Source organism: Sarcophilus harrisii, chromosome 4, assembly GCF_902635505.1.
Source record: "Sarcophilus harrisii chromosome 4, mSarHar1.11, whole genome shotgun sequence".
In the NCBI taxonomy this organism is placed as follows: Eukaryota; Metazoa; Chordata; class Mammalia; order Dasyuromorphia; family Dasyuridae; genus Sarcophilus; species Sarcophilus harrisii.
In genome coordinates, this window is record NC_045429.1 from 237,489,506 (window position 1) to 237,511,251 (window position 21,746).

At 32.2% G+C, this 21,746-nt stretch overlaps 1 protein-coding gene across 22 annotated transcripts in view; it reads right to left on the bottom strand.

Annotated features, from left to right (window-relative positions):
* The window catches only part of RIMS1 (regulating synaptic membrane exocytosis 1), a 695,397-nt gene that overhangs the window by 265,385 nt on the left and 408,266 nt on the right, over nt 1–21,746 (bottom strand). Inside the window, exon 1 of one of the 22 annotated variants that reach the window (XM_031964649.1) lies at nt 20,306–20,550. The exons of 20 other annotated variants lie outside the window; for them this stretch is intronic. Coding sequence is in view for 1 of the 2 variants with exons in the window: in XM_031964647.1 (XP_031820507.1) it covers nt 19,651–19,705 (55 nt within the window). In the remaining variant the exon portion in view is untranslated. Of the gene's footprint in view, nt 1–19,650; nt 19,893–20,305; nt 20,551–21,746 lie in introns of those variants that run through there. One more of the 22 variants, XM_031964647.1, reaches the window with a different exon arrangement.

The window sequence follows — 21,746 nt, forward strand, 5'->3', positions numbered from 1 at the left end:
GACTTCCTATAGAAGGTGGGATTTTAACTAGAACTTGAAGGAAGCCAGGAGATCATGAAAAAGAGGAAGAACATTCTATCAATATGGGGGTACATTCACTGAAAGCACCCAGAATCTAGAGATGGACTGTCTCTCAAGAGACAGAAAAGAGGCCAGCATTAATTATTAGAATATATTCTAGTGGAGGAGAAAACAACTGTGTTATATATATATTAGAGACAATCACAGAGGAAAGGCCCTAGAATTGTGAGTGGTAGGAGGAGAAATCATAAAAAAGATATATTGCTGAAGAAAGAATTTCAGCTGAGTCTTGAAGAAAGCCAGGGAAAACTAGGAGGTAAAGAAGAGGGAGGAAAACATTTTAGGTATGGAAAACAGAGTAAAAAGTCAGTGAGAAAGAAGATGAATCATTATGTATGACAAAGAAAAAGGCACTATAACTAGACAGTAAAGCACATAGGGTAGAAAAAAAGTATACAATGGGAAAGGTAGGAAAGAGCAAAATTTCGAAGGACTTTAAGAGCCAAAAAAGAGGAATTCTATGTCTGTCCTGAAGGTAATGAAGAATCAATGGAGTATGAGGGTAACGTGGTTAAAATTAAGTTTTAAGATCCTTTTGGGAGCTGAACGGGGTTGAATGGGGGGTGGAGTAGACTATGGATTGTTCTGAGGCAGAGATACTACTCAGAAAGTTATTGCAAGAATCTAACAATGAGGTGATGATAATTTTATCTAGTGACAACTATGTGAGTAGAGGCAAAGTAACTTCTAAGAAAAAAATGCTACAGGGGGTGGAGTCAAGATGGTGGACAGTAGACATGTTTCTATCTGATCTCTTCCAACCTTCTCTCAAACCAACAGCATATTAATCATTTGAACTGGTTTTGGATTGACAGAACCCAGAAATAGTTGGAGTACAACACATTTCCAGAAGAAGATACTTTGGAAGAGCTTCAGAATAGGTCTGTTTCAATCAGGCAGGGATATAGTCTGTCAAACCCAGACTGCAGCATAGGGCAAGGACTTGGTGTGAGGAGCCTGAGTGTTGCAGAGTACACTAGGGAACCTTCTGTGAGGCTCTTAGGCTACTCTGTCCTGATTGCAAGTTGGTGGTTTAGCAGATTTTCTGTAAGATATCCAAAAGCAAATACAAAAAGCAAATTGTAAGCTATTGAGCTCCAGAAGACAGCACCAGAAGTCAGTCAGTAGAACTGCTCCAGAGAAAATTAAAGCGGCAATTATCCCTTTGCCTTAAGAGAAGACTTCAACCCTTAAAATATGAACAAAAAAGCAAAAAGAACTCTGGTCATAGACAGCTTTTATGGAGATAAAGAACAGACCTCAAACCCTGAGGTTCCTAAAGCAAATCAACTCTGGATGAAACCCCAAAGGGAGATTTGAGCTGGTCTCCATTTCACAAGACTTTCTTGGAAGATTTCCAAAAGAATCTTAAAAGAAAGAAGAAAAATGGGAAAAGGAAATGAGATCTTTGCAAGAGAGGTATGGAAAAGGAAAAACAGAAATTATCTGAAGAAAACACCTTAAAATAGATATGATGAAATGGGAAAAGCATATATCTCTCTACAAAATAGATTTGCTGAAATGGAAAAAGCATATATCTCCTTTTAAAATAGATATGAAAAAAGAACCAATTCATTGGAAATGGAAAAAATGCAATGAACAAAACACTCATTTAAAAATTCAGTTGACCAAATACAAAAGGAGCTAAAAAAGGTAACTGAGGAAAATAATGCACTTAAAATTGGAATTGACCAAATGGAAGTGAATGATTCAATAAGACCTCAAGAATCAGTAAAAAAAAAAAAAAAGAAAGAAAGAAAAAGAAAAAAAGAAAAGAAAGAAAGAAAAAACAAAAGAAAATGTGAAATACCTCATTGGAAAAACAACTGACCTGGAAAATAGATCTAGGAGAGACAGTCTAAGGATTATTGGATTTCCTGAAAACCATGATGAAAAAAAGAGCCTAGAAATCATCTTTCAGGAAATCATAAAGGAAACCTGCCCTGATATCCTAGAACCAGAAGGTAAAATAGCCACTGAATGAATTCACCTGTCACCTCCTGAAAGAAACCCCAAAATGAAAACTCCAAGGAATATAATAGCTAAATTTCAGAATTATTGGATCAAGGGAAAAAAAATCACAAGCAGCCAGAAAGAACCAGTTCAAGTATTGAGGAGCCACAATCAGGATGAACTTACGTCTTAAAGGATCTAGCAGCTTACACCTTAAAGGATAAAAGGGCCTGGAATCAGATATTCCTAAAGGCAGAGGAATGGATTACAGCCAAGAATAAACTATCCAGTATTATCTTTCAGGAAAGAAGATGGAATTTAATATTACAGGCGAATTATTTCTGATGGAAAGAACAGAGCTGAACAAAAAATTTGATCTCCAATTACAGAACTCGAGAAGCATAAAAAAGTAAAAAGGAAAGTATTTTTGAGAACTATATTTCTTTTATGGGTATACTTAGAGAGTGCAGGTATAATTTGATTTTATTGTGATAATATGAAAAATAAATTAGAGGTGGAAAAGGGATTGTACTGGAAAAAGAGGTAAATGGAGGTAAAATGAGGGAAACTGCATCTCATGAAGAGGCAAAGAAGACCAATTATAATTGAGAGAAAGAAGGGTAGGGGAGGAACACTGTATGAATCTTACTCTCATGAGATTTGGCTCAAAGAGAGAATATCAGACATATTTGGTTTCACAGAGAAACTGGTTTCACTTTATAGGGAAATGGGAGAGGAAATGGAAAAAAAGAAGGGAAGGCTAAGAGAAGGGAAAACAGAAATAGTAGGGGAAAGGCATAAGAAAAGGAGTGGGGCTGTAAAGAGTGAGGGCTGTTTGAGGGAGGTGGTTGTCAGAAGCAAAATACTGGGGAGGAGGAAAGGGGGAAAGGAAAGAGAAAAGCATAACTTGGGGTAAATAAGATAGCAGGAAACAATTGTTATTTTAACTGTGAATGTTAATGGGATGAAATCTCCCATAAAATGGAAATGGATAGCAGACTGGATTAAAGGCCAGAATCCTACAATATGTTGTTTACAAGAAACACATTTAAAACAGAGTGATACAGACAGAGTAAAGGTAAATGGCTGGAGTAGAATCCATTATGCTTCAGATGAAGTAGGATTAGCGATCCTGATCTCAGATCAAGAAAAAAGCAAAAATATATCTAATTAAAAGAGATAAGGAAAAAAACTTTGCTAAAGGGTACCATAGATGATGAAGCAATATCAATACTTAACCATATATACACCAAATGATATAGTATCTAAATTCTAAAAGTAGAAGTTAAGAGAGCTGCAAGAAGAAATAGACAGCAAAACTGTAATAGTAGGGGATCTCAACTTTGCTCTCTCAGACCTAGACAAATTGAACCACAAAATAAATAAGAAAGAAATTAAGAAGGAATTTTAGAAAAATTACATATGATAGATCTTTGGAGAAAACGGAATGGAGACAGAAATAAGTATACTTTTTTCTTGGTTGTTCATGGAATATATACAAAATTGACCATATGTTAGGGCATAAGAACCTCAAAATCAAATGCAGAAAGGCAGAAATTGTAAATACATTATTTCAGATCATGAGTCAATAAAAATCACATGAAATAAAAGGCCAGGGGAAAATAGGCCAAAAATTAATTGGAAGCTAAATAAGCTAATGCTAAATAATGACCATGAAACAGCAAATCATAGAAACAATCAATAATTTCATCAAAGAGAATGACATTAATGAGACAACATACCAAAATTTGTGGGATGTAGTCAAAGATGTTATTAGGGGAAATTTTATCTCTAGATGCTTACTTGCATAAAATAGAAAAAGAGAAGATTAATGAATTGGGCTTACAACTAAAAAAGAAAAAGAACAAATTAAAAACCCTCAAATATCACATTTAAAATTCTGGAAATAAAAAGGGAGATTAATAAAATTGAAAATAAGAAAACTATTGACTTAATAAGTAAAACTAAGAGTTGATTTTATGAAAAAAACCAACAAAATAGATAAACCTTTAGTTAATTTGATTAGAAAAAAGAAAGAAGAAATCAAATTGTTAGTCTCAAAAATGAAAAGGAAGAACTTTCCACCAATGAAGAGGAAATTAGAGCGATAATTAGGAGCTATTTTGCCCAACTATATGTCAATAATTTTGTTAATCTAACTGAAATGGAGGAATATCTACAAAAATATAGATTGCCTAGGTTAACAGAAGAAGAAATAAATTATTTAAATAGTCCCATTTTAACAAAAGAAACAAGCTTTTCTTTTACTATCATTAGCTATTAATCAATTCTCTAAGAAAAATTCCCCAGGGCTGAATTCTACCAAACATTTGAAGAACAATTAATTCCAATACTATATAAACTACTTGAAAAAAAATGACAGGAGTCCTACCAAATTCCTCTTATGACACAGACATAATGCTGATACCTAACCAGGTAGGGTTTTCAGATGAAGAAATTAAAACCATTTCTATTCATATGAAAGCTGCTCTAAATCACCATTGATCAGAGAAATGCAAATTAAGATAACTGAGTCTCACTACACATTTCTCAGATTGGCTAAGATGATAGGAAAAGATAATGATGAATGTTGAAGGGGATGTGGGAAAACTATGACACTAATACATTGCTGGTGGAATTGTGAACTGATCCAGCCATTCTGGAGAGCAATTTGGAAATATGTTCAAAAGGTTATCAAACTGTGCATACCCTTTGATCCAGCAGTGCTTCTATTGGGCTTATATCCCAAAGAGATCTTAAAGGAGGGAAAGGGGCCCACATGTGCAAAAATATCTCTGGCAAGAAACTGGAAACTGAGAGGATACTCATTGATTGGAGAATGGCTGAATAAGTTATGGTATATGAATGTTATGGAATATTATTGTTCTATAAGAAATGATCAGCAGGATGATTTTAGAGAGGCCTGGAGAGGGTTATATAAACTGATGCTAATTGAAATTAACAGAACCAGGATTTCATTTGTATACAGCAAAAGCAAGGTTATATGATGATCAATTCTGATGGATGTAGCTCTTTTCAACCATGAGATGATTCATTCAGGCCAGTTCCAATAATCTTGTGATTATGAAAACCATCTACACCCACAGAAAGGACTGTGAGAACTGAATGTGGATCACAATGTAGCATTTTCACTTCTTTTGTTGTTGTTTGCTCAAATTTCATTTTCTTTCTCATTTTTTTTCCTTTTTGATATGATTCTTCTCATGCAGCAAGATGATTGTATAAATATGTATGCCTATATTGGATTTATATATATATTTTACCATGTTTAACATATATTGGATTACTTGCTGTCCAGGAGAGGGAGTTGGGGGGAAAAGTGGGAAATTGGAACACACGGTTTTACAAGGGTCAATGGTGAAAAATTATCATTGCATATATTTTGAAAATAAAAAGCTTCAATAAAAAAAGAAAAAAAAGTTATGAAGGTAAACATAAGATTTGTCAACAGATTGTATATGTAGGGAAAGTGAGAGTGAAGAATGGAGAATCACTATCCTGCACAGAATGTGAAAATTAGGAAGAGAGGAAAGTTTTTGGCAGGGTAGGAGGTAATGAATTCTGTTTTGGACATGATGAGTTTAAGATGTCTATGGAAAATTCAGTTTAAGATGCATAATAGGCAATTTTATGGTTCAAGACTAGAAGTAAGCAAAGAGGTTAGGGATGAATTTACAGATTTGAGAATTTTCTAGTTATATTTAAGATTTTTGGTTAACCTGGAAGATCTGTTTAGAAGAAAGGAAGCAAATTAGAGAATTGGTAAAATTGGTTTTCTTTTTCCATGCAAAGCAGTTTTGAGGGGCTCTAAAGGAAGGATGAGAAAATTCAAAGAGAGTGGTAGCAGGCATATCAGGGCACTAATGACAGTGGTTATTGGTGGCCATGATCATGGCAATTTTTTTTTAAGACCACAATAGACAACTTCTAAATGGACTAGTTGAGATCTTTTTATGACTTTTCATTGTGTGTGCTTGTTTTAGTGGCTGATCTCAGAAAGAAAAATAGGAGCAAATCAGGGTTCTTTATGCTACCACTGCCTTTCTCCCTGGAGTATAATGTTATGTAAATTACCTTATTTTAATAAATACCTACAATGAATCATTTTTTAATGCAGTCTGATATTTATTTGTTCATGAAAATACTATGGGAGAGCTCTAGAAGTCACATTAAAAAAAAAAAAAAAAAAAGAATGACATCTCCTAGTCCAGAAATGAGATCTCAACTCCTGTTAGAGAATTTTACTCTAATTGGGACCATAAACATAAGGAATTTTATAACTACATTTCTGAGAGAAAAATACTATGTATTCCAGCCATTTGAAATTGAGCATTACATAAAAGTGATAATTGAACTCATGGGAACTGACAAGATCATTGAATAGCATAATATAGAGGGAGAAAAGCAGAGGGCCAAGGAAAAATCTTTTGAAGACTTTCACAATTAGTAGATAAAATATAAAAGAAGATCCAGGAAATGAGACTGAAAAGGAATAGTTAAACAGGTAGGCCAAGGACCAAGAGAAAGAGTCTTAAAAACAAAGAAGAAAGAATATTTTAAAAGATCAGTGGAACATTTTCAGAGAAGTTAAGAACAATGAGTAATGAGAAGCAAAAAAAAAAATTTGGCAATTAAAAGATAAGTGGTTATTTGTGTGTGGGGAAAGTAATTTGCTGTGGTCAAAGCAAGACTATAGAGGTTTTAAAAGAGAGAAAAAAAGATTAAAAGGACTAATTATATATAAATGTATAAACTAATTATAAAGAATTTTCAAAAGATGTTTGATCACAAAGTAAAGAATGATATAAAGAATGATATCTAAAGAAAAGAGTTGAATCAAGTGAGAATTCACTTTATTTTTAAGGACTGGGGGAAGATATGAGAATGTAGGCAACAAGGAAAGAACTAATAAATAGAGAGAGGTTGGAAATTAGTGAAAAACTGGGGGCAATCAGCTAGAGAGGAGAGAATAGAATTAGCTCAAGAGCATAGAGCACCTTCTTAATAAAGGGAAAAATCATCTTGTCACTTGAGACAGAGGAGAAGGAGGAGTTATTGGGAGAATATCTCTGAGTAATGTGACAGTAGGGAGAGGAGGAAAAGGGAATTTTTTTGTGAATGGTCTTATTTTTTTTTCAGTGAAATATGAGATGAGATTTTCATTTGGGAGGGTGGAGGCATGAATGGATAAAGATGGTAGCTTTGAAGATATACAACAAAAATATGAAATAGCTGCTCTGATAAGTAGAGCTGTGAATCAATTCAGGAGATATAAAAGGATTACCCAATTGAGATTATGTAACATAAATTTTAATGGACTAAATTAATAAGGTTTAGTGATTTCTCTAGCACCATTTAATAGCACATGAATAGGAAGGAAACCAGTGGATGATAAGAAACATTCAAGAATGGAACACAGTAATGCTTGATTGGCAAAAGAATGAGGAAATAAGAGACTTGAATATAAAGCAGAATGTAAAATTGAAACTTTTTCTTTAATCAAGGTAATGTAATGAAGGAATTAAAATGTAGCTAGTATAGAAGAACTATTGAGGAAAGGTATAAAACTAAAATATAAATTAGCTCCTTTAAAAAAATAATCAATTCAATATTTTATTAAAGCCTCTCCAAAAGAGTTAGTACTCTGAAAAATAAAATGATAAAATATAAACATTCAGAGACAAAAGAAAAATAATTGAGCAAAATCAAAGATAAGAATGAAAGTACACATGAGATAGTAACAAAAAAGAATGCTGAATTTGTATATAAAGTTAATGAAATAATCTGTGTTCCAGAAAAAAATCAGAAAAATAAAATAATACATACTTCAATAAATCTCAAAGAAAGATTGCTCAGAACTCTTAAAAGCAGAGGGCAAAGTACAGTTTAAGAATTCACAGAACGCTAAGAGAAAGAAACTCCAATTTGACTCCCCAAGAAATGTCACAACAAAACTTGAAAGAATACAAAGCAATTTTTTTTCAGGAGACAAGAAAACAACAACAAAAACTTTTAGCAAAGAAAAAATAGTCAGAATCACACATATTACTACCTATTTAAAATAATTTTTAAAATGGAAATGTGATATTTGGAAAAGTAAATATCACTTGCTACCCCAAAAATAACAAATCTTACAAAATTGAACTCAATTATCAAATATATCAATTCAACAAAAGGAAAGAATTGGGGTCATTCCTCCAAAATTACTTAAGAGCAAACATCATATTTAATATGCCAGCTGACCAAAGAGATGACACATACAAATTTCAAATAGAAATTAAAGACTAAGAAATAAAATATTTGATTTTATATATTAAAGACTAGACATATCTATGACTGATAGGTAAGGAATCATTTTGTTTATTTGGGGGTTTTCTTTTTCTTTAATTCAATAATTTTTCTGATACAATGCAGAATACAAAAGAACACCAATGTTATAAAGAATTTAAGAAGGAAAAAAATTAGGGAAAATCAATAGAAAATTACTATTTCAGAAACAAAAGACCGCATTTTCTCCTTCCTCATTAGAAAGTCACTTTTACTAGTAATGAGATAATAAAAAAAAGGAATTCCAGTTGGATTTGAAGAAAATAAAATGGAACAAGGCTATTCAGGAAAACACTAGTCAGGACCTGAAGGGGATATGGCCAAAATATGGTTGGGAAAATTGAATTTGTCAGATCTATTTTGCCTTATCAATGATAATATTAATTAACACACATGTTTTTATCATAACATATTGCCTTTTAAAAAATCTTATCATGATCCAACCATTTTGGAGAGCAATGTAGAACCATACCCAAAGGGCTATCAAACTATGCATACCCTTTGAGCTAGCTGTGTCTACTGGGTCTGTATCACAAAGAGATCATAAAAAAGGGGGAAATACTGACATGTGCAAAAATATTTGTAGCAGCCCTTTTTGTAGTGACAAGGAACTCCATTTCATGCATATCCTTTGATCCAGCAGTTTTGTTGTTGTAGTTGTTTGTTTGTTTGTTTGTTTTTAGTGAGGCAATTGTGGTTAAATGACTTGCCCAGTGTCACAAAACTAAGAAGTGTTAAGTGTCTAAGGCCAGATTTAAACTCAGGTCCTCCTGACTTTAGGACAGGTGCTCTGTCTAACTGAGTGGATGCCCATCACTTTGAGAATGGCTGAATAAGTTATTGTATATGAACTTATAGAATATTACTATTTCATAAGAAACAATCAGTAGGATGGTTTTAAAAAGGCCTAGAGAGACTTATATGAAATGATGCTAAGTGAAGTGAGTAAAACTAAGAGAATATTGTATATAGTAGCAACAAGATTATACCATGATGAGTTCTGATGGACATGGTTCTTTCCAACAACGAGGTAATTCAGAACAATTCCATTATATTTTTGTTGGAGACAGCTATCTGCACTCAGAGAGAGGACTATGGGGACTGAGGATAGATCACAGCACAGTATTTTCACTTTTGATCTGATTTTTCTTGTGCAGCATGACAATTGTGAAAATATGTATAAAAGAACTGCAAATGTTTAACATATATTGAATTACTTGCCATTTAAGGGAGGGCATGGATGGGAGTGAGAAAAAATTTGGAACACAAGGTTTTGTAAGGGTACATGTTGAAAAATATATAATGCATATATTTTGAAAATAAAAATATTTAAATAAAAATTTTATCTTGTATTAATGAATAAAAGAAATAAACAAATATAAAATATGAATATACATTTCTTTACAAATCACAATTAAATAAAATAATAATAAATTATAGGAAATATTAGTGAAAGATATATACTAACATAAAGACTAACTTGTATCTTGAAGAATTAAGTCAATTAATCCTATAAACAGTAAATAACTACATAAAAATAATAACCTTGAGAAAATATATCAAAACTTATAGAGCTAAAATAATGATCAGATAAAAATTTATGTCTCATGAATTGTATTAGTAAAAACAGAAAAAGAGATCACAAGATGTTTATTAATTTCCTCTAATGTGCCAAGAAATTTATTAATCTTTGAGGATACAAAAAAAAAAAAAAAAAGAAATGACCCCTGTCCTCAAGAAGCTGACATTCTAATGGGATAAATAATATTATGCATGACATACATACATATATACATATATATATATGAAGCTATATAGGTGTGTGTATATACATGAAATATATGTGTGTATGCATATATATAAATATATGCATACACACATAGATATATATAGTAATTTTGGAGGGTAAAGGAATGACACTAATGATTATGGATGACAAAAAAGCTCTTCTACAGAGTATGGCCCTTGGGATTCTAAAAAGAAGGAGGGAGAACAGTTCAATAATGGGGTACAACCAGTGCAAAAGCATGAGAACAGGAGATGGAATATTCCATGTGAAGAAGAGTAAACTGGACAATGTGACTGGACCAGAAAATGTTTGGAAGGAAATAAGGAATTTATGACAAGATTAGAAAGGAAGGAAGAGTCTGAGTCAGAAAGGGCTTTCTGAGGGGGAGCGGGGGTGGGGAAGAAGAATTTATAATTTGATCCTAATGTTCTTAGGAAGCCATTAGAATTTGTTGAGTGAGGGGAGAAAGAGATTACATAATCCAATCTGTGCTTTTTGAAAATCACCTTGGCAGTTATGCGGAAGATAGATTGAAATAGAAAGATCAGATGAATCAAATATAATTTTAAATGAAACATACACATAATTCAATCTTAAAATAGTGCAAACAATTCTAAAAATTTGAGGGCAAATAGAAAATATTTAATTTTTTTTTGAAAACTCAGAAATCATTGGAAATTGAAGAGATACCCATGAATTGGGGAATAGCTCAATAAATTGTTGTACATGCTTGTGATGAAAAATCATTCCCTGGAAAATGATGTGCAGGATGCTTTCAACAATAATGACAACAACAACAGCAGCAGCAGCAACAACAACCTGGAAACTCCTTCCTTGAACAAAGTGAAATGTACTGGATACAAAGTAACACTAATGTTTTGGGATGACTAGCTATAAATGATTTTGTTATTCTCAGTAGTACACTCATCCACAACTAGTCTGAAGAATTTATGATGAAAAATGTTATCCATATCCAGAGAAGGAACTAATTGTGTCTGAATACATATTGAAGCATTCTCTCTGTGTCTCTCTCTCCCTCCTTTCCTTTCCTTCTTTTCTCTGTCCCCCCCCCTTAACTTAAATTTTCTCCAGTGTTTTTATTTTTATTAGGGTGGAAGAACTATGTTTTCTTTCACAACTTGACTTTTATGGAAATGTTTTGCATAACTTAACATGTGATTTCTTAACTGTGGGTGGGGATAAGGGAGAGAATCTAGAATTCAAAAATCTTAAAAAACAAATGTCAAAAATTTGCTTTGACTATAACTGGGGGAAAATATCAAATTAATTAATTAAATTAAAAAAGAAAACTCAAAAATTAAAACAAAGCTATTTTTGAAAAGATTAATAGAATCAATAAGCTATCAGTATTTTTATCAAGAAAAAATAGTGACACAAATAACTAAAGTGCAATATGTCATAATAAACAAATACGATCAAATAATTATCAAAAACTATTATATAGTTATTGATTAGCAAAACAATTAAAAAATATGTACGCATAAAAATGTAAAATACTCCAATTTACCATATTAAAGATTTTTAAACATGCTAATCTTTAAAAATTAAATCAAGAAGCCATAAATGTATTATCAAATTACATAAATTCTTCCCAATATTTAAAGAACAAATTAATATATTTTAATATATTAATAATATTAAAGTAAGATACAGAAGCAACTCTACCAAATTCTTTTTTTTAAATTAGACAAGTAAGGCCTTGATACGCTGGTAAATGAAGGTAAATGCAAAGAAATAGATAAATTTCCCTAATCAATATTGATATAAAAATTTTAAATAAATTCTTCTAAGCAGAGTATGATAAATATAATATCAGAAAATATACTACGACCAAGTTAAATTAATTTTAGGAATGCAAAAATGGTCAAAATTTGGAACTAAATGAGCATTAATTTATCCTATGAAGAAAATTGAAACCACATGTTTATTTCAATAGACGGAAATTTTTATTTTATAAAATACAGTACTTTTATGCTAAGAATCCCTAAAAAAATTCCATGGAAGTGCTTTCAATACCACAACTAACATGCATCTAAAACCAAGAGCTGGCACAATAGCTTCTTGAAGACAGGGGTCATTTCTTATTTTCTTGGTATCCCCAAAGATTAATAAATTTCTTGGCACATTAGAGGAAATTAATAAACGTCCTGTGATCTCTTTTTCTGTTTTTACTAATACAATTCATGAGACATAAATTTTTATCTGATCATTATTTTAGCTCTATAAGAGCTGGTATCTAAAACTTCTAGCTGCTTTTCAAGACAAATTGGGTAAGGAAATGATGCACCCTTCCCCATTTCCATTTTTAATCTTTGGTCCTAGAAATGGTAGCTATCATGAAAACTCAAGAGAACAAAAACAAAAAAGGGTTAAGCCCATGATCTCCTTGGTACACATTGTTATCTTCTCTTTTATAGTCTTATAAAATATCCTCTTGGCAATGTGATTGGTGTGCATGAGATTTATAAACTCATTTGTGTGGTATCAACAATTTAATTAAACTGCTACAGTCCAACTCTGAGCAGTGATTACCTCTCCAATTATTCAGCTCTTCTGTTGTGGAAGGGTGGCCTAAGAAATTAAATGACTTTTCCAGACTCACGGGGCCAGTATATGTCAGAAGCAGGAATGGAACGGTTTTTCTGACTTTGAAGTTTGCTCTCTATCCACCATGTCATTCTGCTTCTTATGAGAAAAAGAGAAATAAACCATCCTTATTTGTAGATGGCATGATGCAAAACTTAGAAACCTCAAAGGGAATAGTAGAGAAATAAAGCAATTGAAAATAGTAGGATAGAAAGTAAATCCACAAAATCATCACTTTTTATACAGTGCTAATAAAAACCAGGAACAAATTAAGCAAAATTCACTAAAAAGAACTAGAAATGAATAAAATATCTGGAATAAAATCTACCTCACCGATATGAGTTATATAGATTATATTACAAAGCACACCCTAGAGAAACAAAGGAAGACCAGAATAACTTGAGAGTCATTGTTTAGACTTGGACCATGGCAATATGATAAAAATTATGATACTACTTGAATTAGTTTACAAATTTAATACTTCACCAACAACATTTCCAAGAGACTACTTTAAAAGACTCTACAAAATAATACCACGGTTATTTAGAGAAATAAAAATTTAAGATCGTGAGGGAAGTAACAAGAAATAAAGTAGAAATAAAAAGGGTAGAACAAAACCTTTGAGTATAAGATACAAACATAGTCATCAGAACTATAAATCAGAAGCTAAAAATCAGAAAAATACATTAGAGCAGTAAGTGGATAAGCAAGGAACAAAAGTCATTTTATTCTATTGTTATAATGACCTCTTGGACAAACTCAAAAAGCAATTTTGTAGAAATTAGATTTAAAGCAACAATTTATTATTTGTCAAAATAAGATACAAAAGAAAAAAAATTAAATAGAAAGATAACATTAAAAATGGAATAGAATATGAGGCTGTATCTTTTACAAATACAGTTAATAGATTCTTAGCAATGAAGCAAAGAAGATATAATTTATAAAAGACAATTCTTTTATGTAAATTTAAAACACTTGTACAAATCAATTCAATAAATACAAAATAAAAACTTAAGTTGTCAATAAATATAATATTCATATATTCTGAGATTTCTACGTTAGGAAATACAGGTGATATAAAAGCAAAGGATACTGATTTTTTAAAAGAGAAAAATAGATATCTTGTACAATGGTCTTGGACTATGGAAGACCTGATTTCATACCCTGCCTCAGCTACTTTAATCTTTCTCAATCTCTGTTTCTTCATGGATAAAGTCAAATTAATAATACTATGAACCTATTAAGAGTTATGAAGATCAAACAAGATGGAATATATATAATGTTTGCAAATTTTGAAGCACTATATAAAAACTAACTATTAGTATATGAGAGGTTGTAGGGTGGATGGAAGCTGGACAGACAACAAGTATAAGTGGCAAAAGATTTCTACAAATTTTTAAAACAAATTATTTTTTTTATCATCAGTGAAAATTGAATCATGACATTTGAACTCTAACAACAGAATCTTGCATGTGGTTTTTGAGGAAAGTAGAAATGATATTAACAATGGATAAAAACAAAACAAACAATCAAAAAATTAGATAAGATGAAATACATAGAGGCATATAGATGCTGACTCTGACATGATTGCGACAGCATTGAAGGACTGACAGTGATGTGAAAAATATAAAATCACAATATCACCTCCACCCAAAAGTGGCAATCTAGAGAACATTAACAACCACTTAACCATAAGAAACAATTCTATCAACATTAAACATTATGAGAATAAATTGTATATGTAAGAGGCTATTAGAAAGAGCAAGCAAGCTTTGATAGGTGACACTCTATGGTAGTATATTTTTCATCATTTTGATAAATGTCATAGAACAGAGAGGTCAAATACATGGCCTACAAACCACACATGGTCCACAATACTCCACAGTATGACCTGAATTAGACTAAAATTTAATTGAGAAAATTTGACAATATGAATAAAAATATAAAATATTTTTATATCAATAAATATCAATATGTAATCTAAGTCAATGTAAGGCAGGCAGGGATTCTTATGCATAATTTAGTGAGTGCTATTTCTATTAGAGTTTGACAACACTGATGAAGAGATTTCTTTCCTTATTGTTTGTGAGTATAAAAATCATTTTATTTAGGAGAGCAAAAAACAATTTTAGAGGTTCTTCTTCAATATATTTTTCATGCGTATATAAAAATGATGCCAAATGCATTGGCATAATAGTGATAATCTAATTCAACCATTCTTTGAGATCAATCAAAGCTCAAAACAGGCACCTCATACTGGTGCAAGTTTTCATTTTCTCTTGCTTTGACTATTGCCTTCTGGTTGGTTTCCCCGTTTTGTCTTTCCCAACTTCAATCAATATTTTCTAAGCAACCAAAATGCTTTAGCTTCTTACAACAAAGCTTACACTATTAATCAATAAATTTCAATGGCTCCTTCTTATCCCCGGGATTATACATAGAATACTTTTTTTTTTCTGATTCTTTAAACTAAAATGCAGGATTTTATTAGTCCCTTTTAAAGTTTCTTTAATTAACTTTAGTCCATCATCTTAGCTTATCAAGCTCTTTTTGAATAATGAATTGCTCTTTGGGTTATCTGTCCTCCAAAGTGTGCTATCTACAAATTTGATAAATATAGCATCTACACTTTCACTTTAATTATTAATGATAATGTTGAACAGCATAAATTCAAAGGGATATATCATTACAGATTTCCCTACCAGTTGACATTGAGGCATTAATCACTAATTTTGCTACTTTGTCATTCCTTTAGGCATATTACTGCCTTCTATTATAACCTATCTTTGCTTGATTTTAACCTTTCCCTGTTGTTTTTCACTAGGTTTCTTTCTTTTCTTTTCTTTTCTTTCTTTCTTTCTTTTTTTCTTTTTTTCTTTTTTTTTTTTTTTTTTTTTTTTTTTTGCTGAGACAATTGGGATTAAGGGTTAAGTGACTTGCCTAGGGTCATACAGCCAGGAAGTGTCTTAAGCCTAAATGAACTCAGGTCTTCCTGACTTCAGGGCTGGTGTTCTATCAATACCAGGTTCCTTTTTAAACCATGCATTGGTAAATCAAAATACCATATCAGAGAATTGAGAGTTATGCCTTTTTTATACATAGTAAATGCTCAAAAAAATTTATTGGTGATTTAAATTTTTGAGATTAGGGAAGTTAACTTCAGAATATATACTTTCATATGGTAATAGTTCTGAGACAGAAACTTTATTGTTTTATTTTTATTTACTTGAGTCATTTGGTTTATATGCTAAAAAGAATTTCATTAAAAAATAACTGCAGTATTCAAATGAAAAACTCAGGATAGGTGAGTGATTGTACTAAATTTATACTTTCTTAGAAAATAGGAAAAAATGCTGCTGTAAGTTTGAATACTACAAACAATGATTTCTACAAAGTTAATAATTTCTCATTATAAAAGACATTAAAGCTTTGGGAACTTCTGAAAGGTACAACTGATATTAAAGTCTTCTCATTCTGTTGGTCATAAGCGATTGACTATTATAAATACTTTGTTTTAAATTTTTTTTAAAATCAAGACCTAAAATAAATTTAAAATTCATCAAAGTGCTTCCTATCTACAGGATATATCTATTTCTCAGACATTCATCACATTATAATTTAAAACATAATCTATCATGGTACAATTGGATGAAATTTTCAATTCCACAATTCATTTTAGCATTTATTATGCATTAATTACATACCAGATATAGAGAGACATAAATATAAATAATAACAAGGATACTTGCCCTCAGAAAACTTACATTCTCCTTAGGAAGTAAGGAGCATATACAAGGATAATCAAAATAAAAGGTAAAATATGGTGGGAATAATGGAAAAATCTAGATAAAGTTCACTAGAAACATTTGAGTGTGAAGAGAACATCTTTCACTAGGAAGCTGTGAGGAAAAAGGAAGAAAAACGACAGGATTAAGCTTCACAGAGACTAACACCTGGGTAGAGTCATAAAGACAGAACAGAATTCTGGAAACTGGAGATATTAAGAGTATACCATTCTAACATGGACGACTGCCTATGTGAATACCTAGAGAAAGAAGACAACTTTTCAAATATGGGGAACAACTAATTCAAGTTTGGATAAAATTCAGAGTGCATGAAATGAACTGATGCGACATAACATTTTCAACAAAATGACCAGCTTATCCTCTCTCTGGACATTTCAATCACTATTTATAGTGAGTTGATTCAAGTTGGTTGAGAACTGAAGTTTGCCTTGATGAATTAGACTACCCACAACATGAAGATGCTCTTCTTTGGATGTTATAGTACAGATACTATCTCTCTATCTTTCAATCTATATCATCTATGATAGAAAGACATAAATATGAACACATATACCAATGTGCACATATATGTGTATATAGAGATATACATATGTGTGTATTTAAAATTAAGCAATAATTAATCAATTTTAAACTTATTTTATCAGCATTGTTCTTGAGAACTATTTTCTTGTCTCTAACTTGATAAAATGAAGTCAATTGTCCCTAAATTTTTCTGAATCTAGAAAAGTGGCAAAAGCTTTTTCTTTTTTAAACCAAAATATTTGCTTCTGTCTTTTAAAATACTAAGAATTTGGCTGAAGAAACAACTAAGCGAAGAGATACCACTCATATGGGTTGAGTCAACTTCTGTTTCTTCCCCCAAATCCATTATTCCTCTCTATTAGAGGGTTCTCCTGGGGAACATTGCATAAACAATAACACTTGAAAGTTTTAAAAATTCATGCAACTCATCAAATTGAAAAGGTTTGCAATGTTCTTGCATTTTAATGGCATCACATAGTCTTGGTGAATCTCAAAGGTTGGAAGCAACCTTAAAGGGAAGCTCAAATAATATACTACATAAGTGAATAGCTCCAAGGCACTGCACCATAAAAAATACCAATTATAGCTTTTATAGCATAGTTATAAAACTATGGAACTATTGGTCAAAATTTACATATAAAAATCTATCTGATTATAGTTATATCTATCATATGGTTGTGTTCACACATCAGAATACAAGCCATTATTCAGAGGGAAGAATAATATATATTATCTCATTTCAATAACCCCAAAGCAAAAATATCACACATTCTCTCATTCTGGCTTTAGTTTTCCAAAATTCAAAAAGATCAACATAAGTCAGTGGAGGAGAAGCAATGGAAATGAGTACAATATTACTAATCTTTACCAACACTTGTTCATTAGTTTTGTGGAGTTTCATACAAGATCCTCTAAAAGTTCCTGTTATCTCATTGAGATATAGATTTGATTAATTTAGCCAAATTAATCCTGATAAGCTCCTTAAAAGAAAATGTTTGTAGTTTATTACTAAACCACAATCTCAGGGCAAGTATCTAAGCAATCTGATTAATTCCTTTGAAGGAATTATTATTGTTACTGCTCTTTCTCAAACTGTCTCTAGTCTTCTTTGTGTCTTCAGGATCCATTTAGGACATTGTACATTAAAAATAATGCCATAAGCTGTCTTAGGGCACTTTTTTGCAGTATTACTTGGGAACTCAGAGAGCTCATTTATCTGCCAGGACCTTCAGAATATGTCCTGTGGCCTTCTTTTTGCATCCATTGACCAATTCATCTGCAGCACATCCCATGATGCCATCTCTCCACTCCCATCAGTGCAGTAAAGTTTCATGGTGTCCTCAAGACATGGTCAAATTGTTTTTAAATAAATTATTTGGCTTCACAGTCGTAATGAGGGCAATAGACTTGTTAGCTTTGTTCAAAGAGTCCTTCCCTAGATTGGGATACTTAGTGGTAAAGAAATAAGGGTCAACTGTATACTTTTTCAGTTAAAAAAGAAAAAACTTGAAAGGGCTTCCATACTTGTAAACAACAGTAAATTTTTCTATACAAATATTTCCTTGGAAAATATATTTTATTTATTCACCATTAAATTGCTCTATAAACAAAGTTGAAAGGATTATTCACTTTTGTAGGGAAGAAAATAAGATCAAATGAGGTTTCATCATGCACACAAGACTTAACAGAAAAGGTAAAATGTATTTCATATTTTTGTCTCTCTGTATTTGTCTGTTCTTTCTCTATTTTTATGTGTCTCTGTCTATCTATCTGTCTCTCTTCTTCCTTTCTAAACCTTCCATCTCCTCATTTTCTCTTTACCTCTCTATCAGGACAGTTATTTCTGTGGATGAGACAACTCCAGTCCTAAGTAGGATAGGCATTTATATGGAAGACTCTAAAATAAGGATATTTTAGTTAAGAGATGCAAGGCCTCTGCAGCCTTTGTTTAAATAGTTCAGAAAGAGGAATGTTTTCCTGAATCAGAGCCTCTACAAAGGATGAGACTTTCTATTTTGAGATACAAATTCTGAAAGCTATGAATTCCAAGATGTTAGAGAAAAATGCAGTGTCCACTGACTATCTTTAGGTAAACAGACAAGCATATTAACATAGCCTTTCTGAATTATTTCTATATTCTTTGTCTATCTGGAGAATATGAATATATCAGGTCTAAAATAATAGCAACATAGATTTAAATCTAATTCATTTTGTAAGTGTATATTGTTCAATCTGAAAAGATATAAATCTATATTAGAATCGTTTTAGACTTTCTTTTATATCTATACTTGTTAATACATACATTTAAATATCCCATATTTTATCAAAATACCACAATTTTGTAAAATGACAACACATTTATTAAATTACAGCTTTAAAAAGAAAAGAAAGAAAAATTATCCTTATTGTCTTTTCATAATAGAAATTTAATCCTATAGGGAAGTTCAGCATTTCATTGCCACAAACTTCCCAGAAATCAGCTAAAATTATATATTCATCCCATTTTATATTTAACTATAATGTCAATATGACAGTTTGGTTTACCTGCTCCTGCATGCAGTGTTTGAAGGAGGAGAAACTGCAGAAAGCCGGCAAACATACCAGTAGCATTAGAGTGGTGAAATGAAGGATGCTGGCATCAAGATGTTCCTCCCCAGATTCCAGCTAGCAAAAGTAGCAAACTCACAATAAAATCAAAAGATCCCTCGGAATGCCAAGGAGATTGAAGAGAAAAATCCCTGTGGTCCTCGCGCATTCTAAATTCTCCCCCCCCCCCCCCAAGTCTGCAGTGTCCAATATTATACAACGGTGACACCAAACAGGGCCAGAAGTGCTGCTCTCATCAAAACAAATCTCTGCAGTGCCCTGCTCTCATTGATTACTGCATTAATCTATAGTGCTCAGTGCTATGCTAAATAGATTGTTCTTCCAAACATTAATCATTTGAGAAGTCCAGCATTAACCAAGTCCCAAACAGAAATGTATAGAGAGGCTCAGCAGACAATGGGAAATATATGCTGTAGTCCCTTAAAATTGACACAGGAGAAAAGCAGGAAGTGCACACACACACACACACACACACAAGCTCTGGAAACTACGCATTATTCATTTTCAGTGGTATTTCCCAGACTGCTTTATCGGTGGACTAAAATAAAGTCAATTAAATCTCACATCTGTGGGAGAACAAGGAAAAGCTTACCTTAGATGATTGAGTCCCATTACTTGATCCCTTGGCTGATTTTAGTGAATCCTGTTTAACCAAGGGTTGTTCTTTCTGCTGCTCTCAGCTCAGAAGGCTCTCTCCCTACCCAATGCCAACAACTGCCACCAAAGCAAACAGCAGGCACTAACTGAGTGCCCACAGAGAACTGCTAGGTCCTGTAGCAATATTCCTTTTCAGTTCCAGAACCATCAGCTGACTAAAGCACATTCAGGCTTTGAGTTGTGGTGGCAGCTCATCCCAAGAAAGCAATGAGACTGAGCCCCACCAGGACTTGGCCAAAAGGGAAAAAAAAAAAAAGAGTTGAAAAATTCCTAAGATGTTGGATTTTTCTACTTTCATAAATACACCTTTGGGGAGAAGGGGGTCATTAAGAAAAAAAGAATAGGAAAATGGGACCTTTCATGATTTGACAAATGGCTTTCCCTCTTAATATCCATCTAATTTTGCAATGTGGAGAGAGAGAGAGAGAGAGAGAGAGAGAGAGAGAATGAGAAAGAGAATACTTGCAAATGATAGTTTATTCATTTAAAGTACAAATTCATTATACTCAGTCTATTTTCCCTTTCACAAATAACAAAAAGATATCATGTCCACACTTAAAGTAACAGAATATTAGACTTGGGAGGGATCTTAATATTTCAAATAGTCCTATCTGCCCCAGGCAACTGCCATGAACCCAGCTCTAGAAGCTATCAGGGATCACAGAGGCAATCTAGTTCAACTTTCTCATTTTAAAGATAAGGAAACTGATATCATGGAAGGTAAGTGACTTGTCCAAGGTCATACAAATGGTACAATAATTCTGAGAGGTGAGCATTTAGCTTTTTGAATATTACTAATGACAGGGAATTCACTATGTTAGGGGACAGTGCATTCCAATTTTGGAATGCTTTATGTGAATACTTGCTAATTTTGAGTCAAATCTGCCCAACTTTAGTCATACAGAATAAAGTCAATATAATGTCCATGTTATAACTTTAATTTAAATTTGAAAATTTCAAGTCTATGCTACTTAATTATTTTCTTACACAAATTTACACAATTTTTTTCCATAAAATCTTAAATTACTCATTTGTCACTCCCTTGTTCAATAACTCTTTTAAGGAAAGAAGGAAGGAAGAAAGGAAGGAAGGAAGGAAGGAAGGAAGGAAGGAAGGAAGGAAGGAAACTTTTTGGGAGGGCCTTCAAAGTCCTTCACAATCTTACTTCAATCTTCATTTCCAGCTTATTATGTATTGCTCCCTTTATTCACTCTACAATCCAGACAAATTGCCTTCTTGTTTGTTTCCACACAAGACCCTTCATCTTCTAACTCTGTGTTTTTGACAAAGGCTCTCCTCCATACTTGGCATGTATTTCTTCTTTAATGTTGCCTAGAATCCTTAGTTTACTTCAAAGCTCAGCTCAAACATTACTT